The sequence below is a fragment of the Didymella exigua genome (assembly GCF_010094145.1).
Source record: "Didymella exigua CBS 183.55 unplaced genomic scaffold M421scaffold_17, whole genome shotgun sequence".
NCBI lineage: Eukaryota > Fungi > Ascomycota > Dothideomycetes > Pleosporales > Didymellaceae > Didymella > Didymella exigua.
This window is the reverse complement of record NW_022984791.1, coordinates 151,728-177,026: the sequence shown is the minus strand read 5'-3', so window position 1 is coordinate 177,026 and position 25,299 is coordinate 151,728. Positions and strand designations below refer to the sequence as shown.

The 25,299-nt window shown below is 52.7% G+C and overlaps 12 protein-coding genes across 12 annotated transcripts; 5 read left to right on the top strand and 7 right to left on the bottom strand.

The window, feature by feature from the left end:
• The first annotated feature begins 603 nt into the window (after positions 1 to 603).
• M421DRAFT_421736 (MFS general substrate transporter) lies at positions 604 to 2,523 on the top strand. The gene is made up of 3 exons (XM_033592931.1): positions 604 to 932; positions 981 to 1,475; positions 1,529 to 2,523. The coding sequence occupies exons 1-3, from the start codon at positions 699 to 701 to the stop codon at positions 2,363 to 2,365; spliced, it is 1,566 nt and encodes a 521-aa protein (XP_033447587.1). The 5' UTR covers positions 604 to 698; the 3' UTR covers positions 2,366 to 2,523.
• On the bottom strand, positions 2,464 to 4,263 carry M421DRAFT_421735 (FAD/NAD(P)-binding domain-containing protein). Its single transcript, XM_033592930.1, has one exon. The coding sequence runs from the start codon at positions 4,098 to 4,100 to the stop codon at positions 2,538 to 2,540; it is 1,563 nt and encodes a 520-aa protein (XP_033447586.1). The 5' UTR covers positions 4,101 to 4,263; the 3' UTR covers positions 2,464 to 2,537.
• Positions 4,264 to 4,829: 566 nt separating this feature from the next.
• Positions 4,830 to 6,642, top strand: M421DRAFT_421734 (tannase and feruloyl esterase). The gene is made up of 2 exons (XM_033592929.1): positions 4,830 to 5,228; positions 5,276 to 6,642. Exons 1-2 carry the CDS (start codon positions 4,887 to 4,889, stop codon positions 6,554 to 6,556), a joined length of 1,623 nt encoding a protein of 540 aa, XP_033447585.1. The 5' UTR covers positions 4,830 to 4,886; the 3' UTR covers positions 6,557 to 6,642.
• A 513-nt stretch (positions 6,643 to 7,155) lies between these two features.
• On the top strand, positions 7,156 to 8,691 carry M421DRAFT_177213 (uncharacterized protein). The gene is made up of 2 exons (XM_033587852.1): positions 7,156 to 7,694; positions 7,748 to 8,691. The coding sequence occupies exons 1-2, from the start codon at positions 7,280 to 7,282 to the stop codon at positions 8,650 to 8,652; spliced, it is 1,320 nt and encodes a 439-aa protein (XP_033447584.1). The 5' UTR covers positions 7,156 to 7,279; the 3' UTR covers positions 8,653 to 8,691.
• Positions 8,692 to 8,730: 39 nt separating this feature from the next.
• Positions 8,731 to 9,681, bottom strand: M421DRAFT_101755 (galactose oxidase; the record flags this gene model as incomplete). Its single annotated transcript, XM_033586678.1, has 2 exons — positions 8,731 to 9,405; positions 9,553 to 9,681. 2 exons carry the CDS (start codon positions 9,679 to 9,681, stop codon positions 8,731 to 8,733), a joined length of 804 nt encoding a protein of 267 aa, XP_033447583.1.
• Positions 9,682 to 10,303: 622 nt separating this feature from the next.
• M421DRAFT_6119 (uncharacterized protein) lies at positions 10,304 to 11,951 on the bottom strand (the record flags this gene model as incomplete). The annotated part of the gene is made up of 2 exons (XM_033595858.1): positions 10,304 to 10,936; positions 11,868 to 11,951. The coding sequence occupies 2 exons, from the start codon at positions 11,949 to 11,951 to the stop codon at positions 10,304 to 10,306; spliced, it is 717 nt and encodes a 238-aa protein (XP_033447582.1).
• A 1,161-nt stretch (positions 11,952 to 13,112) lies between these two features.
• On the top strand, positions 13,113 to 14,894 carry M421DRAFT_93208 (para-nitrobenzyl esterase; the record flags this gene model as incomplete). The annotated part of the gene is made up of 1 exon (XM_033598095.1): positions 13,113 to 14,894. The coding sequence occupies one exon, from the start codon at positions 13,113 to 13,115 to the stop codon at positions 14,892 to 14,894; it is 1,782 nt and encodes a 593-aa protein (XP_033447581.1).
• Positions 14,895 to 14,959: 65 nt separating this feature from the next.
• M421DRAFT_6117 (DUF55-domain-containing protein) lies at positions 14,960 to 15,818 on the bottom strand (the record flags this gene model as incomplete). The annotated part of the gene is made up of 2 exons (XM_033595855.1): positions 14,960 to 15,596; positions 15,649 to 15,818. 2 exons carry the CDS (start codon positions 15,816 to 15,818, stop codon positions 14,960 to 14,962), a joined length of 807 nt encoding a protein of 268 aa, XP_033447580.1.
• Positions 15,819 to 16,022: 204 nt separating this feature from the next.
• On the bottom strand, positions 16,023 to 17,224 carry M421DRAFT_6116 (NAD(P)-binding protein; the record flags this gene model as incomplete). Its single annotated transcript, XM_033595851.1, has 5 exons — positions 16,023 to 16,183; positions 16,243 to 16,380; positions 16,430 to 16,760; positions 16,882 to 17,100; positions 17,165 to 17,224. 5 exons carry the CDS (start codon positions 17,222 to 17,224, stop codon positions 16,023 to 16,025), a joined length of 909 nt encoding a protein of 302 aa, XP_033447579.1.
• A 330-nt stretch (positions 17,225 to 17,554) lies between these two features.
• Positions 17,555 to 19,212, bottom strand: M421DRAFT_421727 (uncharacterized protein). Its single transcript, XM_033592928.1, has one exon. The coding sequence runs from the start codon at positions 19,172 to 19,174 to the stop codon at positions 17,930 to 17,932; it is 1,245 nt and encodes a 414-aa protein (XP_033447578.1). The 5' UTR covers positions 19,175 to 19,212; the 3' UTR covers positions 17,555 to 17,929.
• Positions 19,213 to 20,253: 1,041 nt separating this feature from the next.
• M421DRAFT_101750 (carbohydrate-binding module family 50 protein) lies at positions 20,254 to 21,351 on the top strand (the record flags this gene model as incomplete). The annotated part of the gene is made up of 2 exons (XM_033586677.1): positions 20,254 to 20,273; positions 20,316 to 21,351. 2 exons carry the CDS (start codon positions 20,254 to 20,256, stop codon positions 21,349 to 21,351), a joined length of 1,056 nt encoding a protein of 351 aa, XP_033447577.1.
• A 1,780-nt stretch (positions 21,352 to 23,131) lies between these two features.
• On the bottom strand, positions 23,132 to 25,056 carry M421DRAFT_421724 (Nse4-domain-containing protein). Its single transcript, XM_033592927.1, has 2 exons — positions 24,472 to 25,056; positions 23,132 to 24,421 (listed from the first exon to the last, which is right to left on the bottom strand). Exons 1-2 carry the CDS (start codon positions 24,971 to 24,973, stop codon positions 23,415 to 23,417), a joined length of 1,509 nt encoding a protein of 502 aa, XP_033447576.1. The 5' UTR covers positions 24,974 to 25,056; the 3' UTR covers positions 23,132 to 23,414.
• Between the last annotated feature and the right edge of the window lie 243 nt (positions 25,057 to 25,299).

Sequence of the window (25,299 nt, the reverse complement as noted above, 5' to 3'; positions counted from 1 at the left end):
GCGTGTACACAGTACTTTTTGTGGCGTACGCGCCCAAAACATGGGGGCCAGCACACACCAGACGGCGTTCAGAACTATTGCCGGCCGACTGAAAATGACGCGTCGGCTGAGTACGCTACGCCGAGCAATCGCCCCTGGCGTTCTCGGTCACGCACCCAAGCTTCACCGAAAAGCTTGGTTTGCGAAAGGCGTTCGCGACTGCGACAACGTTAGACAACGCTTTCAGGCAGTCAAACTTGCATTTTCGCGAGCAATTGGCCTTAAATTCTCTACTGGTCAATCAAAATGGAAAGAGTAGCCACTGTGCCAGCGGTGAAGTGCCGAAAGACATTGCCTGTCTGCTGCGACCCACCCAGGAGTTCGCCTGTGAAGCAATGTGGACTCAACAAAAAAGCATGAGTATCTAGCCCAGAGACCACTACTGTACGTGCTTCCGTTATCTTTGTCTGTGGTTGGCGAGATTGTAAAGGCTAGCAATGCCATCGTGACGAAAGCCCACAATTATTCTTGCCCCGAATTGAGCAACCCCATGGGCCGCGCTATCACTGTCTGGAGGGACTCCACTTGGAGACTCCACGGCTACTCTGTGCCCCTGTGGGCTCCAGAAAATTGGTACAAGAGGGCGGCAGCGCTGCCGGTGATCTTCATCGAACCACCGTCTCCTGACATTCGCACTCTGTGCCAGGCACTGGACGATCATGGCCACCGCAACTGAACATGCCTCGAACGACAAAGAGTTCGTCCCTGATGTTCCTCGTTACAAAGAGGATCTGGAGCACGCCAACACGCACGGAACCTACCTCGACCCCGTCGAGGCCTCGCATCTCTCAGAGGAACATCGCCAGTATCTGCTGCAAAGACATGGCACGCTCGAGCTTGACCCCATGCCCACTATGGGAGATGCAGATCCGTATAACTGGCCGACATGGAAGGTATTGAACACATCCACCGGTTGTTTCCGCATACTCACCAATCCACAGAAAGTCTTGAATCTCGTCTTCGTAGCATTTCATGCTTGCATGTGTGGCTTTGCAGCCTCCGCCATCATTCCAGCATACGAGAACATTGCGGAAGATCTCGGTGTCAGTTTGCAAAGGACCTCGTATCTGACTTCATTGCAAATCGCCATTCTTGGAGGTGCGCCCTTGTTTTGGAGGCCCCTTTCAACACGCTTCGGTCGCAGACCAATCTTTATTATCTCCTTGATTGGCAGTTTGGTGTTCAACATTGGTTGCGCAAAGAGTCAGACTTACGGAGCCATGGCCGCCTGCCGTGCGCTTCAGGCTTTCTTCATCTCGCCCCCGAACGCTATTGGCAGTGCTGTCGTGGTCGAGACTTTTTTCAAGAAGGAGAGGGCGAGGTACATGGGAGTATGGACTGTTATGATTACGCTCGGCATACCGCTAGCACCGCTCATCTTTGGCTTCGTCACATACTACGAAGGCTACAGATGGATTTACTGGATCCTAGCAATCGTGAGCAGCTTCTGTGTCACGTTGAAGGCTTCTTCACTAACGGTATCTCGTAGATCAACGGTGTACAAGTGGTTCTGTACGCTCTCTTCGGTCCCGAGACACGCTTCATCCGTCACGACAACGCTCAACATGCTGTGTCTGGATTTGCAGCCTTCAAGGAGTCATACCTTAAGTTCCGCCGCATCGATCCTACGCCCATCACAGCTATGGAGTTTATCTCGCCTCTGCGACTGGCCAAATACCCGTGCGTCATGATTCCGGCATGCGCATACGCAATGGTCTTCCTCTTCGCCTCCGTCCTCATCACTGTTGAGATTCCTCAGCTCTTCGGCGAGAAATTCCACTTCAACTCTAAGCAGCTGGGTCTTCAGTTCCTTGGCATCATCATCGGTTCCATTATCGGCGAGCAAATCGGTGGTCACTCAAGTGACATGTGGATGCGCGCCCGTGCGAAGAAGACTGCGCCCGCGAAGCCCGAGCCTGAGTTCAGGCTGTGGTTGAGCTATTCCGGGATCTTGCTGACTATCTGCGGTCTTGTAGTCTTCCTCGTTCGGATCGAACAGGCACAGGAGGGTCACTGGAATGTCACACCCATCATTGGTGCCGGAATCGCTGCGACAGGCAATCAGATCGTCACGACTGTGCTGATCACGTACGCCATTGACTGCTATCCAGATGAAGCAGGAAGTATCGGTGTTTTCATCACCTTGGTCAGGCAGACTTGGGGTTTCATTGGACCTTTTTGGTTCCCTGACATGTTCACCAATGTGGGACTGGCTCCCAGTGCAGGTATTGTGGTCGCTTTGTTGGTGGTAGGCTCTCTGATCCCTCTCGTATTCTGCCACTGGAAGGGAAATTCGCTCCACGGCAACATGAGCAACAGATTGTAGAGCTTGTGCAGTGACTGACTCATGCAGCTGGCCCTGCTTGTGAGTCGTCTGCAAGGCAGCGGCTAATATCATTTCCAGAGCAATTTCACGATGATGTAGTTCACACGTGTTCATTGCGCTTCATAATTTGCTAAACGTGATAATTACAAGTGCAAACTCAGCTATCAACTGCTCAGAGCTTCGCCACCAGGCCTTCCTCTTGACAAAGCTCCTCGGCCTGCTTGACAACATTAGTACCGTAGACCTTGGCCTGGACATCTGCGTCTGCCCACTTATCAGGAACCTTGCCACCTCCGAGCTTGAGCGCCGCAAATTGTTTATCACGCTCCTCTTTGGCCTTGCCGGCGCCGAGATGCATGTTCCGCCCACTCTCTGCGGCGAGCTCAACGAGCGCCTCCGCCCTAGGCTTTCTCAGTCTCTCATACAACTTGAGTGCCTTATTGATGATCTCTGGGCTAGCGTCACCTAGCCTTGAGGGTGCAAGGACGACACCAAGTACAGCGCCATCTTCAATCGCTTGCGCGGCGCCCTGCGCCATGTGTGGTAGGGTTGGATGACACGCATCGCCGACCAGCGCCATGCTGCCACTGACCCACGTGGGCAGCGGGTCGTGAACCCTTAGCTTCCACTCTACGACCTCGCCCTCCGGCACCAGGTTCAACATATCCTGAATCATTGGACAGAAGTCCTTGTACAAATCCAACATCGCGCTCTTGCTCCCCTTAGTTGTGTACTGCGCGTCCGGAGCACCCGCAAAGTTGGCGTCCGGCTGCGCAGTCGACAGGTTGTAGATCTGCTTATTGTGAATGCTGTACGCAATGATGTGCTTTTTCTCGCCGATCCAACGTGTAACGGTATCGCTATCGATCAGCTTGAGCAGCTCAGGGTATGGCGACATTTGCTCGCGAGTGAGCATAATGCGGTACGCCGCCTGGCCCGAGTCCCTGACCGTCGCCGTCTCGCCGAGTTCTTTCAGCATGGCAACGCGGGTGTTGCTCTTGACACCATCGGCACCAATGAGGACGTCGCATTCGACGCTCCCTTTCTCGCCGGTCTTGTTGTTTGTCACTTCAAAGCTGGGCTTTGCCCCAAAGCGGGCGTTTGTGATGGTGTTGCCGAACTTGAATGTGATTCCGTTCTCCTTCTGACATCCTTCATACAGGCCGCCTGCGAGTGATGCGCGATGGCCGACCATGTGTGGGTATCCGTAATTCTCCTTGACATAGCCCAGGTCGACATAACCAAGCTCCTCGTTTGAAGAACCTTGACGAATGGATGTGTTTGCGCATTGAACTGCTTCGGCTTCGATCTGCTTCCAGACGCCCAGCTTATCAAGGATAGTGGCCATGTTAGGCGCAAGCTGGATGCCTGCGCCTACGAAGCCGAGGTTTGCGGCATGCTCGTAGACTGTGATGTTTTTGTGGCCGGATTTTGCAAGAGACAGTGCTGTGGCAAGGCCACCCATGCCTGCGCCGATGATGGCTATCCTCAAGTTGTCTGCCATTTTGCGTTCCAACTCTATTGAGCTGATGTTGTTGTTGAGGTTCGAAGCTTTGTTTGAAGCTCTGCGGGGAAGTTCGAGCGCAATGCCGGTTGGTGCGATGCAAGATGTCGACGACTTTAAAACCACAAAAACCCGGCTTCTCAATAGCACCTTTATGTTCGCAATGGCTTCGTAGACATCCACATCCACAATTCCTCCAGTTCTCGTGAAGCTCTTTTCCCCGGGGTTCATTCTACCACCGAATTCCGGATGAACGCTTAGCCGCCTCTAAGCCACGTCCGTGTACGTCAGCAACTTCTAATTGGACAACATCAATGGGCATAAACGTGACCTCGGAAACCGAGCACCGCACCCGGAACTTTTGAACGGCTCGTGTTTGAGCGCATCAATAGAGTAGTAACAGAGGTTGCCTGTTCTTTCTGAACCCACCGAAGGCCCGACCCAGATGTTAGCGTAGGTGGCTTATTCTTGCCACTCGGGTAATTACCGGCTGTGCGCCCTGCCGTTCCTGCATCGCAGCCTACCCACTCATCATCAACTTTTGTATCTCGCTGCTATTTCCCTTGGCGTTGTCACTGCTGTTAGCTTGGACACAACCCTGTAGACACTGTAGACAGATATGTGTATGCATAGACTCATCAATATGAGCGAGTAGAGTCAGTAGACGCTCGAGTTCAACACCGGCGCCCATGGCGAGAGTCAAGCTTCGTACAACGCCTTTTCTGTACATTATGTCGGAAAAAGATGAACTTGCTCCACGGGACTGGACCAGCAAGCTTAATGCCGCAAACCCGAGCCGCAAATAATTAGTGGAATGCCCGCCCCGGCGGGCTACTTGCTCAAGATAACCGTGAACTTGTCGATCGTCCGCTTTGGTGAGGTTAGCTGCATCAAGGATCATTTAGGCCTCACGATGTTAAAAGGTGGCAGAAATAATATTTTGTAGATCAGTTAAGCCGACTTTTCCACCTCCTTCCTCTTTGTCGTTGTGATCGCAGTCGTCTTTGAATCGGCAAGATGAGACAATCGTTGATTAGCAGCGCTGCGCTCATTGGAGCTGCACAAGCGCTCAACTACACTTGCACACCGAGCGCGATCCAAGCTGTCCTGCCGAAAGGTGCCAATGTCAACTTCGCGCATCCTGTCGCAACAAATGGCACTTTTGAGACACCAAATGGCGACACAGGATACCCGAATAGCCCACCTAATCTGCCTGCTTTATGTGCTGCATCCATCCAGGTCAAGTCAGTTGACAACACTACTTTTGGCTTTGGCATCTTCCTCCCTGAAGAGTGGAATGGCAGATTCTTAGCTGTTGGCAATGGCGGCTTTGCTGGTGGCATCAACTACCTCGATATGGTGAGTCGCGCAAAGTCTGTGACGGAATAAAGCTGATGCGAACACAGGCTGCTGGAGTCCGTTATGGATTTGCCGCGATCTCAACTGATACTGGTCACAATTCGACTAACAGTAATGGCACCTGGGCCTATAATCAGCCGGGCAACGTTGAAAACTGGGGCCACCTTGCTATGCACGGCTCCGTGGTCGTCGGAAAAGAGATCACAGCCGCGTACTACGAGCAGAACGTCACATACAGCTACTACTCTGGATGCTCTACTGGTGGTCGTCAAGGTCTGAAAGAAGCAGAATACTACCCCGAGGACTTCGACGGAATTGTAGCGGGCGCCCCTGCGTGGTGGACCAGTCATCTTCAGCCATGGACATTACGCATTGCGCTTTACAATCTTCCTACCACTGCTGATTATCACATTCCCGCGGCGTTGTTCTCGACCTTGAACGCAGAGGTTATCAAGCAGTGCGATCCTCAAGATGGAGTCGTCGACAACATCATCTCGGACCCTCAGGGCTGCAACTTCCAGCCTACAACTCTGCTCTGCGGCTCAAGCAGCACCGCCAACGCCTCTTCTTGTCTCACAGGACCCCAGCTTGACACTGTTTATAATATCTTCAGCGACTATGTTGGCGAGAACAACACATTCATCTTCCCATCCTTCTACCTTGGTAGCGAGGGTCAGCCCATCTTCTTCTCTGGCAATGCGCCCAACGCGCTCGGCACCGGATACGTCCAGTACTTCCTTGGTAAAGGGCCTCAGTGGAACTTCACAGACTACAATGACGACATTGTCGCTCTGTCTGATGCGATCAACCCCGGAAATGCAACTGTAGGTTTCGATCTGTCTCGTTTCCATGCCAAGGGCGGCAAAATTATGTCATACCATGGCATGGCTGATCCACTCATCCCGACCGGCTCGACTCCATATTTCTACGACCACGTTACTCGAACCTTGAAGCCGCAGGGCATCAATGTTGACGAGTTTTTCAAGTACTTCCTCGTTCCTGGCATGGGCCACTGCTCTGGTACCCAGACTAGCATGAATGCGCCGTGGTATTTCGCTGGTGGTAACCAGCAAGTTGCTCTCGCCAACGATATCTACAGCGTTCCTGGATTTGAGGACGAAGAGCACGATGTGCTGAAGGCCATGATGGCTTGGGTCGAGGAGGGCAGAGTACCTGAGTACATCATTGCCACTAAGTATATCAATGATACCACTCACGATAAGGTGCTGCGACAGAGGCCTCTCTGCATCTACCCCAAGCAAGCTAAGTACACCGGCGAGGGTGATGTGGACGATGCTGCGAAATGGGAGTGCAAGGCCCTGTACTAAAGTCTGTAATCTTATGGTAACAATCGAGGCAACGTACGATCGTATTTGTCAACTTACACGATAGTCTGCATTTGATATGCTGTTGGTCTCTGGTACCTCTGAATATTGATGATGTCCTAGACTCTGCTCATGTGCAGTCGACCATCGTACAACGATCGCTAGTCCATATATCGATGAGCTCATTTGACTTCTGTATCGTGTATATCGTCCACTGATGATTGTACGAAGTTACCAGGATACTCGTTGTACGGAAGTACTTCTGCGGCCGCGAGCCAGCCGAAGTCGATTCCGCGGGGTCCAGATTGCCCCGCGCTAGCAAATGAGGCTGCATGTGGGGTAGCTTAAGACGCGTCGCCAGCCATCACTCTTGTGCTGAAGGAAGGTCGAATCGCGTAACAATTTCCAGGGAAGAAGTTGCTAGTACACACCTCTGCAATTGAACAACAAGCGGGACTGCACTACGGAATATCGCCATTACACAAGTGGAAAAGCTTTTACCCGGACGCGCGTGCACGCAACGCGATCTACTTCGAGCATCGAGGTCATCACGATCAGGATACCCGGAATCAAATTCGACACCGTATCAGTTTTCCTTGTACCTAAAGGAATGACCTGATCTGTGCATTGCGGCTATCCAATAAAGTAGCAATTGCGCTTCGAAGAACAAACTCCGACGAGAACAACCATTTGGGCACCTCGACTACCACCATTCACATCCAGGAAATGGCGAGAAAGAACTCCTTCGAGGAAGCCTCAGTTGCTTTCAGACAGCACCTGCATGACCTGAGCACGCCTCGTTTTACAACCGCTGCAAAGCAAACCCCTTACGAATATGTAAAGGACATGCAAGACCATCGCCAACCGCCTTGGCTGTATGATCTTACCAAAACCTGGGAAAAGTTGCTAGCTGAGCCGTACAAGGGTGTGACTAATGATGGCAAAGTGAGAGATGGGCTTTTCGAAGCTAAAGACGAGGACTTTGACACAGAGAGTGTAGTCAAGAAGGTAGATGGGCTATTTGGCGAGTTGAATGAGGAGCAGAAGAAGAAGATGTCGTATCCCATCAACGCGCGGGAATGGAGAGCCTGGAGTAACCCCGAATTCCTGCTACGGCCTTTTGGCATTCGACTCGAGGAGGGTGAGTCCATGTTTTCGACAGGGTTCCACTACTCGCATACTGATTTAGAGCAGTCCCCGAGTCCATCGCACAGTCCGTACTGAAGGTGGTCGAAGCATCACTCTCGCCTGAGGGCTACGTCAAGGCCCTTTCTGCCATGCGCATCAACCACTTCCTCGGGGAGGTTGTCAAACTCCCAAACATCATGAACAAGTACTCATACAACTTCCTCATCTTTGGCACACCTTCGTCATCGCCGAGCTCGCCATGGGGCTGGCTACTCTATGGCCATCACCTGGATATTTCATGCTTCTTCAAAGGAAACCAGATTATACTCAGTCCCTCATTCACCGGCGCAGAACCAAACGTCATCGATGATGGGCAATGGAAGGGTACCGCAATTCTTCACAAGGAGGGTAACATTGGCCTGAAGCTGATGCAGAGTCTGAGGCCCGAACAGCAAAGCACTGCTCAGGTTTTCAAAAGCCTCCGTGACCCCGGCATGAAGCAAGTGTATGCTAACTCTAACAACGACGAATCGCAGCGCGACGAACTCATCACTGATACCTGGGGTCCTGATGATCAGCGCCATCACTGCGGTGCGTTCCGCGATAACCGTATTGTGCCCTACGAGGGCGTGGTCGCCTCTGACCTTACATCCTCGCAACAGCAGCTCATACTGGACATCTGCAACGAGTTCCTTCTCTACCATCCCACGAAGTCGCGGCAGCTGAAGCTCGAGCAAGTCAAAAGGTACTTCGCCGAGACATACTTCTGCTGGATTGGCGGCTATGGCGATGATGATGCATACTACTTCCGCATTCAAAGCCCGGTGATCTTGGTCGAGTTTGATCACCACTCCGGCGTCTTCTTAGCGAACAAAGAACCTGCAAAGTTCCATACGCACACCATTCTGAGGACGCCAAATGCAGGTGATTATGGGCAGGCCATCAGAGAGGGAGGTGAAAAGCTACAGTGATTGTCGGATGTCAAAGCGTTGTTCTAGCTAGACCTGCAAATAGATCTGATACCTCGCTACCTTCTTTGGAGTGCTCTCTCAAAGCTCAAAGACATCGAAGTCCGAAATTGGCGCCCCACTTTGCCGCACTCCCCCGCCAGGCACATATACTCTCTTTCCCACGCCCATAGCATAAGTCCCATGTCTTGGAGTCCTCATAGTTCCCACATTCTCCCATCTATCCTTTCTTGTATCATATACCTCGATTTGGTGAAAGATTCCACTCTCTGCCTCGGTGTTACCCTCACCCCCGAAAATGTGTACCTTCTGACCCACAATACCCGCCGCAACGCCATCCCTCGGGGTCGGCATCCTCACTTCACTAACCTTCCATCCTGCCTCAAAATCGCACAGATCTAGGACGAATACAGTGCCCTGTACATTCTCCTGTCCCCTCTCGCGACCGTCAAGGACATACATCTTGTCCTCCACAACCGCAGCACCCGCACGATCCCTCGCCTCGGGCAAATACTTGGATATGTCCGAAACATCCTTCCACCTCCTACTCGTCATATCAAACATGCTGACCACCGCCACAATGTTCTGACTCCTGTTCCCCGAAAGCTCGAGATCCGTCATCCCACCCGCCAAAATGATCTTCCAGCCGTAGATACCGACCGCCGCACTCCCTCTTTCTTCTCCTGCAGGAAAACCAGATATCTTTTCCCAAGTTCCAGTGCAAGATGAGTACACGAACGCATCAGGCACTGCGCGCTAGGCTGGCTCGGACTCGCCCAAATCTGCAAGACCGCCGAGGGCATAGATCTTTCCGTTGATAACGGCGGCGTTGATGTGGTTCATTGCGCGCAGTAACGGTGCGACGGTGGTCCATGTGTTGTTCGAGATGGAGTAGAACTACACAAGGGACGTTTTGGTGATGCTGGTATCGTTTGTCGGAATGATACCGCCGAGGACAGCGATGGTTCTGGGTGGGAGGAACACAGTTGTGTGTTCTTGAAGTGGGAGGGGGAGGGGGCGAGCGGCGTACATACCGGTTCATGAGCGGGATATTCTGAGAGTAAGGGTCGTGAAGTAGGAAAGGACCAGGCCCAAGAAAGTCCTGATTGTATGTCTGCGTCATGCTGTAGGTGAGGTGCGTTGAGTGCTGGATTGAAGGGGCCGTTGAATATGCACGGTAAATATTAAGCGTTTGAAGAATACCTGTAAACTTTGCGCTCGCTTTAGGCACCTGCAATATTTCGTCCGCTCATTAGTCCGGTATGTTATTGTTAGAACCGAACTTTTTGGTTGTTAGCCATCATGGCCTTGAGTTACTACGTTCCAAGCATTGTTTTGTCAGCCCACAACGAGACTCGCCGTCTCCAAGGTCTTGTGTGCAGATGTGCTGCATGTCAGACTCGGCTGTGATCCGGAGAAGCTTTGCAAGTCCGGGGTAAACATACAGACTTGCGCATTCACACCATTTTACCTCGTCCGCCGACTCAGTCTCAATTCTTCACATCGTATCATTGTTCGTCCGGGACTACAGCTCATGATCATTGCCCATCTCGTTGAATAATGCTTTTTGAGTAGTGCCCTACTGCTTTCCAAAAGTCCTCTTCAGCCAAGGTGCAATCCTCTTGATCGCCTCATTCAGCGCCTCGTACGGCAGTCAATGCGCTGCATCGACCATGTCCGCTTCCTCAAGCTGCTGCAAAAGCTGCTTCTTGTACGAAGCCATGATTTCCGATCGACAGACAGGATCATCCTTTGTCCCGATATACAGTGCCGGCACCTTAACCACCATTCTATCCCAGGGCAACTCTTTATCACTCGTACTCTGATAGTTCATCACTACAGCGCGGCACCAGCACTGTGGTCCTTCGAGCCCATCTCTAGTCATGCGATCGATGAAAGTCTTCTTAAATTGCGGGTCTTGGGCGTACTTGCGCAGACTATGCTCGTTAATGAGGTAGTCTTTCATTGCGCCAGGGACTGTTCCTAGATCGGCCATGATATGGTGCTCCACATGCTGGGCGCGGAAAGTGCGTTCAAGGTTGTCGTAGAGTAGCTTGTGGCCGTGCTCGTCGGCGCAGACTTGCCAGTAGGAAAACAATGCTGCGCCCACGTGCTCCTTGGTCATGGTGTTGAGCTTTTCTAGGTCGAAGTGATCGCCGGTGGGCAGCATGTATGGCACGTTCAGGTTGATGAGACCGACTACTCTGTCGGGGTAGTGGTTGTAGAGGCGAGAGGCGGCGCTGGTGGAGCTCCACCTACTAGACGAGGTGGTGTGTTGATTAACGGTCTTCGCACCAGGTCAGCGCATCACCACAAGAGCGGTTCCCCAACTTCGAGCACCAGCCAGCTAAAATCCGTCCGATTTACCTGATTCCAGGTTCTGATAATCAAATAAGTCGTCTGAAGTAGACAGGCCCTAAAGCGCAGGATCGGCCTATAGAAGGTGTACGGCCGTACGACGATGTACGACTAGATGGACAGGTCGACAATACCCGTGACCTTGGATGGCTATTTGATCATATGTAAGACAGGAGGTGAAAAACCTTTCTTTTAGGCGTTTAATCCAGACTCATCTTCTCTACACGTCAGCAAAGTAACATAACCATTGCCGTATATGTGTATCGAGTTAAGTAGGGAGGAAATGATGTCTTTGTCCAAGGGCTCGGCGATTGCGGTGTTGTATCAACACCGGTGTGCAACACGACTACAGCTGAATCATAACAGCAGGGCGCGACTCGAACCGAAAGAGAGATAGATGACAGCATCAACGGCCGTAAAGGCGATTGGAGAACTCGCTTCGATGTGCGACGCCGTACGCGCTACAGCTTGACTAGCAGCTTCTCCTTCTCCTGTATTTTCCCCGCATACTCATCCTTCACTCCAGGACTCGAACCCCCTTTCCTAGCCGATCCATCGTCCCACTTCGGCAGCTCAAAGGCTTCCGAGCCCTCCGCTGCGCTGTCCCAGTAGCTCTCAACATATTGAAGTTGTCGCGGCAGACGTAGCCGCTGTATGTATCGATGGGAAACTGCGCTGAGTTGCTTGCTAGCTAGGAGGCGACCATATATACATTCCCTGAGACGTGCTAGTACAACGTAGTCAACAGAGGTGACGACCAAGGCCTATAGGACCGACTTGCACCGCAATAGAAGTACTCCTCAAAATCAAGGCCCGGCGCAATAGTATGGATTGCATGACGTCTATACGTCAACACTCACACTCGTCTTACTCTGAGCCTTCTCAATAAGTGCTGACACCTCTGCCTGGCGTTGTTTGAGTTGTTTGGTGACGTATAACGACATTGTTGTTTGGGAATTGGGCAGGGCTTGAAGTAGACTTCGTCGATTCTAGGCCAACAAGCCACGGGTGGCCTTTGACGTCGCTGTGGCGAACGATATATCGTGTACGATAGCCCGATCAATAAGTGCTGATTGCAGCTTATCCTCCTCCCAAGGGGTGTGTGAAACGAGGTCCGATGAGCCAGCAACGCGTGCGGCGTCCCATGGGCTCTTGGGGATAGACAGATTATCAGGCATCAAGTCTGTTTTGGGATCGACTCGGTGCTTACTTATCAAGTGTTGGGTGATATGAGCTGTGCCGTTGATGCGGAAGGCGTTAGGGGTAGCCGCAGACTCATGGCAGGCCTGGCAAAGCTAGAACTTACTGGCGTTTCCAGCGTAGTCTTCGTACTGTAGTTCGACTCCGTACTGCCAATGAGCATGTGGCGTACCTGATACCCCAGCCGACTAGCGTTGAGCCGTGTACGCAAGAGGCATTCTAGGAGGTGCGAACGGTCCAAGGTGTCACAGGCGGCCGTTGAAGGCACGATGTCGGCGGCTTTCTGTGTTCGGCGAAGTTCGCCCGATCTGGAAGGTCTGCATACCTACGCCGTTTGCTTGCCGAGGCCAGTTCCGTGTCGATAGGCAGTCACGTACCTTCCAAACTTGGCGCATGGGGGACCGTCAGTTTCATTTGGACTCAGTTGCGACCTCGTTGTCGTAAAAAACTCGATTCTCTGGCCGAACGATGGAAGAAAGCGGGGATTTGCGCGATATGGGTGAGCGAATGAGCACATAACATTGCGTCTGCTTTAGCCGGTAGGTTGCTCAGAGCTTCCTACTTGAAGCATAGTGGTCTGCTCTAGCCTCTGGATTGGTTCAAGTTTTGTACTTAACGCGAAGTCAAGACACGTGGAATGGCTGCTGTTCGCTGAGCAGATCCCCACAGGGAGCAAGATAACCGAGTTATCGTGGTGGATAGTGAGGAGTGACGGCTGGCGAAGTGAAGCTACGAGAAATATAATGTCCCCCTTGGTGCCCTTGCTTCCCGCTCGTTTAGCAATTGGCCTTCCGTGGGAAGGGTAAACGTGTCAAACTTGAATTGACAAACGAGCGCAGTGTTCAAAAGGTCGACCGGAGCCAGCATGGAAGCAGTCAGCCTTTGATAACAACAACAACAACAACATGAAGACCGGAGTTTTTGCCAGCGTTCTGGGCAGTATTGGTGCTGCAGCGCACGCATTCCACGTTGATGATGCTTCGTGTGGCGTAACGTATCGTGGCATCGAGCGTGATGGACTCCAGCACTTTTATGGCATTCGATACGGGCAAGATACCAGTGGAGAGAATAGGTTCAAGCCGCCTCGTCTGTACGTGCCAACGCCAGGATCAGTCGTCGATGCCACAAAGCCTGGGATTGCTTGTCCGCAACCGCTCGGTAACGCGTCTCCGCCTTTAAGCGAAGGCAATGTGACAGAGGTATCAGAGGACTGCTTGAATCTGAACATCATCAGGCCAAAGCTAAATGCAACACGTTCGCACGGAAAGCTGCCAGTCATGGTGTGGATCCACGGGGGTAAAGCTAAAGCACTTCTGACCATCGGCCTTGCTGACAGATTAACAGGAAGTTTCTGGTGGGGGTCAAACATGGAGCCAACCTTTAAGCCTGATGGATTGATTCGACAGTCGGTGGAGGGGGGCCATCCTGTCATACACGTCGCAATGAACTATCGCCTGGGGTTCTTTGGGTTTACCCAGTCAGACTCACTAAAAGAAGAAGGAAGCGAAAATGCTGGGCTGCGAGACCAACGGCTTGCAATTGAATGGGTCCGCGACAACATTGGGGTCTTTGGGGGTGATCCGGAGAACATCACCATCTTTGGGCAGTCTTCTGGCGGCCTCGCAATTGGTATGCATATTCTTGCGTACGGAGGTGCCAAACCGCCGCCGTTCCAGAGAGCCATCGCAGAGTCACAATCTCTTGAGCCTGGTCTCACAGGCAACTTCTCGAGAGACGCCCTGTCGGCGCTTGTCGAATTTGTTGGATGCAACACCACCGGCCTGCAAGCCCCAAAAACGATCTCTTGTCTGCGTGGAATGGCGACCGATACGTTATTGAACGCCTCCATCACAACGTATGCGAACGATATCGGTCACAACGTCGGAGACATCTGGCTTCCTGTCGTCGACGGTGACTTCCTGCCTGCACCGCCGAGTCAACTCATTGACGAGGGTCGGTTCGGTAACGTGACATTGTTATCTGGGTGGGCGCAAGACGACCTGAATTTTTACACCGACGTGAGCATTGCGACATCGGATGATACCTACAACTTTATGCGTTCATACCTTCCAGCAATGCCCGAGGAGTCACTGGACGACCTGCTGGGTTTGTATCCTGTGGCTGAGTTTACTCCACCATCTGGCACAAACCTAACAGCGGAATTTTATCGTTCGGCAAGAATGTTCAGGGATATTTTGATGGTATGTCCGCCACTCTATCTCGGTGCTGCGATGCACAAGACCTATGGTGGACCCGTGTACCACTACGACTTCAACCAAACTATCCTCGACCCGATCCTGGAGCACACGATCAACGTATCGCATTTGGGCGTAGTGCATACGTCCGAGTTCGCTTACGTCTTTGGTAACGTGGAGGCGTACAACGTATCCGGCAATCCAATCAACGTGACGGCCTCCGACTATGCTCTGCAGAAATGTGCGAGCCGGTCATGGAGCGCCTTCGCGACTACAGGGAACCCAATCAAGGGAGGCGAGGTGACGGTACAGGGTTGGCTGGGTGCCTACATTGCTCCGAACCAGACGCACGTCATGACAGTCGGTGGGCCATGGGAGGGCTGGTGGCCGTTGAGCGGTGCAGATTCGCCAGACGTGGTGTCGAAGCAGAAGTTGGTCGAGAGGTGCGCGTTTCTGAACAGCCCAGATATCATCCGAGGCCTCCAGTATTGATCACAGGTCCGCACTCATTGATCAACGGTCTTACAAAAGGTCTTTTCTGTGCCCGCCTCGGTCCTTTACTTGTTTTCAGCCATGCCAAGAATGAACTCCCATTCTTCTTTGCGTACTCGACAGACGCTTAAGCGTCCATTGGTGATCAGCTGCATGTGTTTCAGCTTGCCTCCTGCCGCTGCGTTCTCTTTGATGCTTCTCAGGTCCACGACATCGTCGAACTTCTTAACAAACTCAACTCCAACGCAGTACCACTTTGGCTTGGCTCGGTCGCTCTTGGGGTCATAGTAGGGGTCCTTGCTGTCGAACGCCGTCTCATCTACCTTGGCTTCTTCGACGACCTTGAGTATGCCAACCACACCCGAAGGCTTTGCATTGCTGTGGTAGAAGAAGCCTAGGTCGCCTTTACGCATAGCTTGCATATTGTTGCGCGCTTGCGGATTTCGCACACCGCCCCAGGGTTCTGGCTTTGTGCAGGCGGCCAGGTCGTCGATCGAGAAGGCGACATTGACACCGTTCTCGAAGCGGGGTAGAGGTTCGGCTTTCATCAGCCAGAACACTTCCTGGCTATCGTCTGCATCACGGTTTGAGTCGTTCCACGGGGCTGCGGGTGGTACAGGCGTCTCTAGGGATTGGGCTTCGGTTGTGGCAGATTTCGGTTCTGGCTTGGACTTGTTGCTCTTCTTGGCTGGTGGCTGGTTGCTGTAGGGCATTGCATTAGATGTGATCTGTAGATAACGACTGAGGGACACACCTCTCATCCTTCTCGTCTTCATCAGCGTCGTCTTCGCGAACACGTTTTTGACGCGTGGACTTTTTGGCATTGCGCTTTGGTGCCACCTTCTCGGAGGCCGAAGAGCTGTCGTCTTTGTACTTTGAGGCAGATGCAGTTGTCTGGCGCGTCGACCGACGTATTCCCGCCATTATGAGCGTGTTGTAGTGGTCTATCGCGGAACTGAAGCAGGAGTTTAGGGCTGCCTCGACGTGATTGGCCGGAATCTTCAGGGTCCTCGCTGCATAAGAAGTAGATCGCCCGCCTGCGCGTCTCCTCTATCCCCGTTATACTGACATTCGGTTTTAACGAAACTTCCATTCGGCGACTGCGATGCACTCCCAACAAGAAGATAGCTATGGAGCTTCCACAATACCTCCTTCTGGACACAGCACACTGTCCCAGTCCTGCGACTGAATGTACTCCTCCATCGTGGTGTACTTGACCTTGAAGGAGAGATCCCAAGGGTAGACGACATTCTTCCCATCGACTCCACAATAGCTGTGCTCCTCGAAAACTGGCACATGTCCGCAATCTCTCGCCCAACGACCCCGGTGGCGTTTTGTATCACCCCACGATCCTGCCTTTCGAACGTGCACTTGACGTCGTTCACCCGACCCCAGATGTTGCACCACTCAGCCCAAGATATGGGTGAGCCAGCTTCCACCAGGTTGGTACCCGATAGTAGATTCAAGAGCGCCTTGACGAACGGGTCTGTGCTGCTGTCAGCTTTCCGAAACGAGCCATGAAGCGGGCCTCTCACCAGTATCAGCATTGGGCTCTACGAACGGCAGTGGCGTGTCTCCGTCCCTTGGCAGGTATATCTTGTATACCCCATCGTCAATCTTTCCTGGCCGACCAGCGCCATCTTTGTACAGCTTCCAGTTGCCAGCATAGCAGCCCAAGGTTAAGAGACTCGTCTTCGCCCACAACTCTGGGTACCTTTTCTTTAGATGCTTCAACATCTCAGCTTTCGAATCGAAGTGGAGATTGAAGTCGATCGCACCTTCGCTAGCATCTCTGGCCGATGAGAGGGTCGAAATTATGAAGCGCTCGAGATCCGGAAGCGTTGCGGCCACCGCGTCGATGAGCGCCTACCCTGAGTTAGCTATCAGTACACTGTGTTGTGTGTGCACATACCCGGCCTTACCTGATCTCTCGCTCGAAGGCAATTGCATTGATCGGTTTACCGCTTTCGGCCGCCTGGCGCTGTACTTTAGGATCCTTAAGATGCTGCCAGAAGTCTGTTACACCGAAGACAATGTTCGCGCCTCGCAGTGCTTTGCACAAAGACTCTGCATCGTCCAAGTCGCCGTACGCGATTTCGATACCTGGCATCTCCCATTGTACAGCAGCCGGACTGGACGGCTTTCTGGTGACACCGTGCATTGTCCACCCAGACTGACTTACGAAAGATCTTGCTACCGATGAACCCTGATAGAGTCATGCATCAGCATATTTGTATCGGTTTCTTATTCTGAACTCGACAAGTGCTTACCTGGGTACCGGTGATGCCAAAGATGACAATCGTCTTTGGGGCGAGGTCCCCAGCCACCATGTCGCCAGGATACAGACTTTCTAGGATGAGAGAAGAAATGTCATTGTGGCGGGATACTTGAGTCTGTTACCTCCTCAAAACTCGTACTGAACGTCCCCTCGCCGTACAACGGCTTGGTAACCCACTATGGTCCGCTGTCGAGCAGCCGAGTAAGTCTTTTCGGATCCGAGTGGCTCACAAAGGGCAACCCTTTGTGAAGCCATGACTCGATCCCCACGCTTCACGCTCAACACGCAGTCTGGCATTATTGTGCAGTGGAGTCGTGTATCTATTGCAGAAAGCTGAGCCTATACTTTTGTCGTATTCATGCATTTCATTGCGATCGAATTCTTTATTTTTTCCTTTTCATACGATACGATCCGACATCCGACGGGACCTGCTAGCTCATGCTCTCTTACCTCTGCTTCACCAATGTCAAGAATTGAATGTCAGCTGTTGGTTAAAGTCGTTGTTCGCAAATATACCCGATACAAGTCGCTCTGGCACTCGCAGTCGCCTCTAAGTCATGACGATGCTGCGTACTGGCCTTGCCCTCGCGTGCCAGAACCGCCAGGGCTTCCCGGGCTGCAACCTACTGTGTATGTCAGACGTACATCTGCACAGAATGACGCATGACTGCATGGGCGACTTGGCGATCACTTGAGATTTCCGTGCGCCGAACTACAGCGTCTCGAATGCCTCGCTAATATTTTCTTTATACATGGTTCAAACCTCCCACTCAGTCGCATCTTTTCCCCTCTTTTCCCGCCACTCCATCATTTTGCAGGCGTTCGATCCATATTCCGTCTGGATCCAGGCATCCGTCACACCGAACGCGTCAAAGCGATCTCTCATATTCAAGTTCATTGACCTCTGCATATTGAACCAACTGCAGTTAATTGGGAACGACTTCACAACCTCCCCCTGTATCCAATACAAGCCCTCCTTAGCTAGCCGGATAGGTGACTCGTCGCTGTACACGTACACGCCAGTCCTGTGGCGGTGGAAACGCTCAAGCAAATCCTCCTGGTCCGAAGGATGCATTTGCAAGAGTACGAGCTGTAGACGGTAGCCGGCTGCTTGCTGGATGAGGGGTTTGCCCATGAATGTGGTACTGGGTATTGGCATGAACCTTGATGTGATGAGACTAGGGTCTGTGTATGCTTCGGTCTCGCGCCTGGAGTTCATCTGCAGAGGATGTGGGTCCTGGCATTGATGGACTGCAACTCGAATGGTAGTCAGCGTTTGATGGAAGGGCGAAAGCAATGATTCCAGCGTTCGCAATTCGTTCCATACCGGAGTGTCCTCATCCAAGGAGCGTTTGTTCTCCATCAAGATGGTAACAGTCCTAACAGAGGCTAGTAGATATGCCACATGCTCGATTGGCGCCGGCTCGGTATGCATGATGACTGATCTCGCGACTGCGTGACACTGCAGATCGGTCGAAGCAGCAGTTTCATGATTGGTCGCGCGTGTTGTCGATATTGTCGCAGCAAGCGTCCGTAGTGAGGGTGACTCTCGATATTCATCACGCAAGCGTGTGCATGTCTGCAGCACCGCCGGTATTGGAGCTTTCGGCACATTGATCGATACGCAATGGACGTGGCGCTTACCGATCTCCCATATCAATTGATGTGGTTGATGCAAGTAGGAGTAAATGTGGTCTCTGATCTCGCGAGGAAGGTCGAGTAAGCGAAGAGCCCCAAGTTCGGTCTCATTCGGTGTGAAAACGGCTGTAGGACCCAGTACAAGACCAAAGTTGTGATCTTCAATGTCAACCTGGTGCGAATCGATTCGCGCAAAGGCAGGCTTTTCGACCATTGGTTTTCCAGCACCTGAATCCATCGTCTTGTTTGGGAATGTCGAAAAGTGCGCGATTGACTCAAGATAAGGGTGCCAGTCACGTGGCCCTCGGAAGAAGATAGGCGGTGAGACACTCATTTGCGAAAACGTTCGATACATGCTCGCCATACTTTACCTTAACAGTCCAGTGCATTGCCGAGACGGACGCAGCACGGGTTGAAGTCTCACTGCGGCTCCATTATTCGAGGATGCGGGTGACGATCCAGGGCCGAGCCTCAGACAATCCCAGTTGCGAAGCTGCTGGGCTGTCACGATTCAAGGTTTTCTGCAGCAATAACAAGGCCGTAATGCCTCGACTTGCGCACGATCTGTATCGCGGCAGAAAACGTATGAGTTTCGCATCCGTGAGATTGCCGAAACAGGCAACGGAAAAGTGGACAAAAAAGGAGATGAAAGGGAACGGCGCTGAGCACGGCAAAATTTCGGATCCGCAGGAACAAGGAACGGAGAAGTTGCGAAGAGGACAAAAGCAACAGCGCATCTTTCCAGCAGCGTCCACCTCACCTTGTTTGTTACTAGACCCCGGACCCTGGCGTATCTTTGACTGTTGTCAACGTCTTCGGTCCCGCACGCCCATGCCCGAGCGTTGTTGTTCCACATTTCGCCCATGTGCATACCTCCATCACAAACAGGATTACAGAGCCTCCCTCACACATCGTCATCTGTGTGATCGATGCCACGATCGATGTTGCGAGGCTGTGAAATGCCCTTTCGATACCTATGGAGAGGAGCAGTATTCACACAGCCAGGCCTCTTCTCACATCTGCTAAAATAAGAATGGTGCTAGGCTCCACCCCTTGGACCCTGCATACTTAGCCATGCAGCCGCTACGTGGCCTGCCTCGCCTCAGTTCTCGACCACAACACACTCCGTCTGTTCCGCAGCACGGACCGCAGAATGCGACCTCTTGTATCAGATCGTCTACCCCATTGGCCAAGGTGTGGCTGGCGTTGAATCGATGGGACGATGTAGCGCAGCTCAACCCCACAAAAATCGCCGCCGAAAGTGGCGGTGTCGTCTGTTGCTGAGACAACTTTCGCGTGAAGTATATGATGACACCGAACATGATGACAGCATAGAGGGGCATGGGGGTTAGTATAAGAGTGATGGACTGCTGAGTGGGATTTTGCTGCTTTTTGCACATCCAGCACCTTTCCTACTCCTTCACAACTCTCAATTCTAGAATCATGTCTTACAATCAAGGCGGGTACGACCAGCAAAGCGGCTACGGCCAAGACAACTACAACAGCGGTGGTGGCCATGGTCAGCAGCAGCAGCACCGCGGTGAGGCCAGCGAGTTCTACAACCAGGGCGGCAACAACGGATACGGCCAGCAACAGCAACAGCCGTATGGCGGCCAGGGTGGCTATGGTCAGGAGCCGCCTCAGTACCAGCAGCTCCCTTCTGCTGCTGCGCATTCTTCAAATTCAGGTCGCAATTCCCACAACCAGGGGTACCAGAACCAGTACAACGGCGAAGGCAACCCAGAGGGCGACCGTGGCATCATGGGAGGCATTGCTGGAGGTGCTGCTGGTGCCTTCGGTGGTCACAAGTTAGGTGGCCAAGCAGGTCACGGCACCGCAGGTACCATCATCGGTGCCATTTCCGGTGCGTTCGCAGGACACAAGGCACAAGACGCTGTTGGCGACTGGAAAGACGAACGCGACGAGAAGAAGAAGTGGGAGAAGCAGCAAGAGGAGCAGCAGAAGTACAACCAGCAACACCATGGTGGCCCACCACCTGAGCACCAGCCTCAGCGCCGTAACAGCGGTGGGGAGCGCTCTCGCGGCGACTTTGGTGGCAACTTCACTGCCTCGTCCCGGGACATTCGCCTAGACGCCCACGGCGACTTCAACCTGCACGCCCAGTGTGCCCGTACTGACGGCTCTCACTCATCAAGCACATTGAGCCTCAACAAGTACATCGAGAACGACAATGGCAGCTTCCGCTGGTCAGGAGGCAGCAGCAATGGCGCTTCCACATACACCGTTCAGCAGGGCGATACACTCCGCGCCATCGCCGCCAGATTCTCGCACTGCTCGTTCGAGGATCTTGCCAGACACAACAACATTACCAACCCCGACCAGATCTGGCCTGGGCAGAACCTACAGGTCCCTGGCGGCGGTACCCGCGGTGGAGGCAACTTCGGTGCCTCGGCTAGGAATGTCAGGTTGGAGCGTGGCGGACAGGAGCTGGTGGCTGAGCTTGCTCCTCAGTGGCATACAAGGACGCTCAATCTCGATGAGAGGATTGGCAACAGGAACGGATGCCTCGAGTTTGTCTAAATTTGAGCTAGACTTGCATCCTGTCACCACGCGACATTGATGCTAGATTGTGTATAAAAGGCTCTCAAAGCCATATTCACTGATCAGTAAACCTTGTATGCCCTGTGTGTCCTTGTCAAACATCTGCCACCCGTCTAATCATACTCCAAAACCGCGCCGCAATCACGATTTTCGAAACTCAACAGCCGCCCCATATCATTGTATCTGAAAACCACTGTAAAAGCTCCTCATGGGCGTCTGCTCTATCTGCGCCCGCGCAATTTCGATCTTCAGGGTCCAATTCCAAGAAGTCGTCATCCAGCTAAAGCAAAATGTTCCCCCCGCCATGTGCAAACATTTAGCGCTACAGCCCTACTTTGACAAATCTCTACCCCGACTCGAGTTCAGACAAGCTGAGCGAGGTTGCATATGCTCTGCCGTGCACTTCGTCCCGGCCCGTACGGCTTGAAAGATACTTTTTACTATCACATGGCTGTTGTTTGCGACTCTCAAAACTCGCGAAACATCCCACCTATATGCTCGCCACTGGTTTATGAGGACCAACCTTCCAAGTGGACTTTCCATTGGAGTTGCGAGTCAATTCAGTTGAAGTCTATGGCTTTTGAACACAGTTTCCTACACGAGAACAGAAAATTGGCTTGCTTCATCGCCCGACACTTTAGAATTGATTGTTTCGATCAATTTCATTGATAAACACGTGGATAACATATCTCTGCGCGTGCCTATACGCGTGAAGGAGTTATGGGCAGACCTAGGTCACGTGAGGCGGCTGGGTATCCTGTGAAAGTAGGTACTTTCATATCATGATCCATCCTTTAGTGGACGAGTCGCAGACATTTCGAACATCTCTGCGGCAGACGCCAACTTTTTTTTAGCTTCCCTCCAAGTATGTCAGCTTCAATTCACGAGCCCGGCGTTGTTCTCGCTTCTCAACATGGTCAAGCTCGACGTTGTCTCCTTCGGGAGGGTCTTCTCCCCCAAGCCTGGACACTCGCTACGGTCCAGATATTGCCATGCACGAGATGCACTGGAAAGGAAGGAGCATCTCGCCAAGTTCTCGGGTCAACTGTGTTGCGCACGGTGGAATCAGGAATGCTTCGAGCTGACGTCTGAGATGTGCGCATCACGCGTAAAAGGCTGTGCTATGGTGTGGTGGATGGCAAGTGTCAGGTCCGACGGCTGGTACATGGGCGTTGTTACTACTGACACCAAGCCCTGATATCTCGACGACCTCCTGGGCCGTGGTTGCGACGTTCAACACCCTCGAAACAATTCCTTGTGTGTGTATAGAGGCTGCAATGGTGCGGGCAGGCCGTTTCAACGCTACTTCACTGTTGCCTTTGCTGAGGTCCATTTTTGTTGAGTGCTCGGCCCCGATGCGATTCGAAGTGACATATGAACGCGGGAGCTGTATATGTGTCGAAGGGAGTCGTGGACACGATCCCACGTGCTACACACTACGCTTGAGGCAACGACCTCGAACAATAACGATTCCGAATCTGTAGATCTTTGAAGTCAGCTAGAGGGGTCGGATCAGTCCGGCGCAACGGGTCGCAGCCCAAAGGGAGACTCCGTACATGGAGGCTTGCTCAGTCCTGAGCTCTGACGTACTATAGCCACCGTTGAAAACATCGGCAATGGAGGCAGCGCTATGCTTCGCTGCTGGAGCGAGCCATGGTGGACAAAGGACGTGTAGGAGCTAGTCAACCAGGGCCGTGCCTCTGCTATTTCGCAATCGGAGTTGTACAATCCTATCAGCATCGTAATGTGCATGCGATCAAAAGTGATGTAACTGGTATTGCGTGCAGAGAGCTACTGAGCAATCCTCTATCTAGGCCACATAAGAAGCCCTGGTAGGATGAATATGAGATCTGGGGTATCGAAGATAGAAAGAGCTAAAGTGCGAGGAAGAGCCGCCGATCATAGTATCATAGAAGAAGTTGCGCCGGGCGGTACAGCCAATGCAGTACACCATAGCACCAGTCAGACCCAAAAGAACGTGCGAAGCATAGGGATAGCCGCGAGGAACGTAGCAAAGCGAAGGCCGTGAAACTACATCAAGCTCAGTACCAACGAGAACCGCCGTTATCTTCCTCTTGCAAGCGATGCGGTATGAGCGGCTCCATGATGCCATAGGCTTTGGTAAACATCTGCCATGTTAGATAATCAATACTAAAGACAGCCTGATGCTTCTGCGCGCCCTGGTCTCGTTGTTCGGATACGCCTCGTGGTGCGGCAGGTGCGAGTAGTGGTAAACCATCATTGTCTTTGACAATCTGCGCGTTACCTTCCCTCACCAAGAAACTGATGTAGAAAAGATTCTCAACCGTCTGTCCAAAGTCGAGAGGATTGATGGCAAAGTCGAAAAGATGGACTGCAGGTTCGCCCTCTGGGGTCTGAGCGACACGATGTCGCGCGAATACAGCAGAGACATACTCTTCTGTCGCGTCATCTTCAGGAATGTCACCCATCTCATCGCTAGCAGCCTCTGCTGCGGTGTTGAGGTGAGATTCCAACCTTGACTTGATTCCTTTGACCACGTGTGTAAGATTCGCGTTCTCTGACTGAGTGATGTCGCCTTCTTTGACTTCTTGTGGTCTTGTCGCAGGGCCAACAGGCGCTCTCCGTTGGGTAGCGCGCCGTTGCGTGGTCCTGACCTTCTTTTGTACAGACAAAGGTCCAAGAAGGAAGTTCGCCGTAGGCGGTCGCTTGTTACTCGGAAAACAAGCTTGTCGTCCAAACAGGGCCCAGTCGAGACCGTCGCCTGTATCGTCCTCCTCATCATCAGCAACAGCAATTGTCGGCGCGTCTTCCTCGCCGTATCTGTAGCCGCCAGATTTCATGAAGTATATGCACTTGGAGACGAACTGGTCGAGATCGACACCAGCCCCACCGCTGCCGTGCAGACTGTTCTGTAGTTTCTTGTTTGCGAGGTCGGTTGCAGTGACCAGGAACCTCGAGTCCACAGTCGCATCTGCTGTTTGCCGCACCTTTCCGAAAGTAGAGTCGTTCTTCCTCAGGAGCTCGTACAGTCCGGTGTTGTTCGCTTTGACAAATTCGCTGCGATTGTCTGGGGCGCGTCAGCCTTGGGCTCTGCCCACAACGACCTCGAATACTCACCCTCCAATTGGCGATGATTCTCGCGCAGCTGGTAGCGGACCTCTCGACGCTTGTTGGGATCCTGGTTGGGGTTGTATAGCTTGCTCTGGCTGTCTTCCTCCTCTTCCTCAGGCTGAGTAGTTGCGGTCCTTCGTCGCTGTGCGCGTTCGGGCTCTTCTTCCTCGTCCGCATAGATCTCGGATCCACCATTCAGATCATAGGTGCCAGTCCGTTGCCGCTTGTTGCCGCCACTGCCTACAGTGGAACCTGTGTCTGGGGTAGGAATACGTCCTGACGCGCTGCCAAGTCCCTTTCGTTTTGCGGGCTGAGGCGTACTCTCGCGCGATTCTGATCCCAAATTCTCCTTATCGGACGATTGGGACGGACTCATGACAGAGTATGTTGTACCACGCGCGCTGCTCGCATTACGGGGCGCGACTGAGGGGTCGCGATAGAGGGAGTCTACAGTCGAGGACCGAGTCTGCAGCGGTGTCGCAGAAGGATGGGTGTTGAGACGCGCCATTTTGGCTTGTCTCGGATCCGAGCGAACGAAGAATGAGCGGTGCTGACGTTGAATGTTGAGAGGCACAGCAGGCTGAGGTGACGGCCAGGACGCGGTTGGCCGTTTGTCTAGCGCGCTTTCGCATGGAAAGTGCGAACCATGGCAGACCGTCATTGGTCACGTGTGAACGCTGCGCGCAATCCTTCGAACGCGTACCCCTGTCTGTCAAGTGGAGCTGGGTGTCCGAGCTCAAGCCTCACCCCACGTTTCGCCCATCTGATCGACTGTCACCATGAGATCCGAACAACTGTCTCGGCGCACTGTTCACGTGCGAACGGATCCTTGGT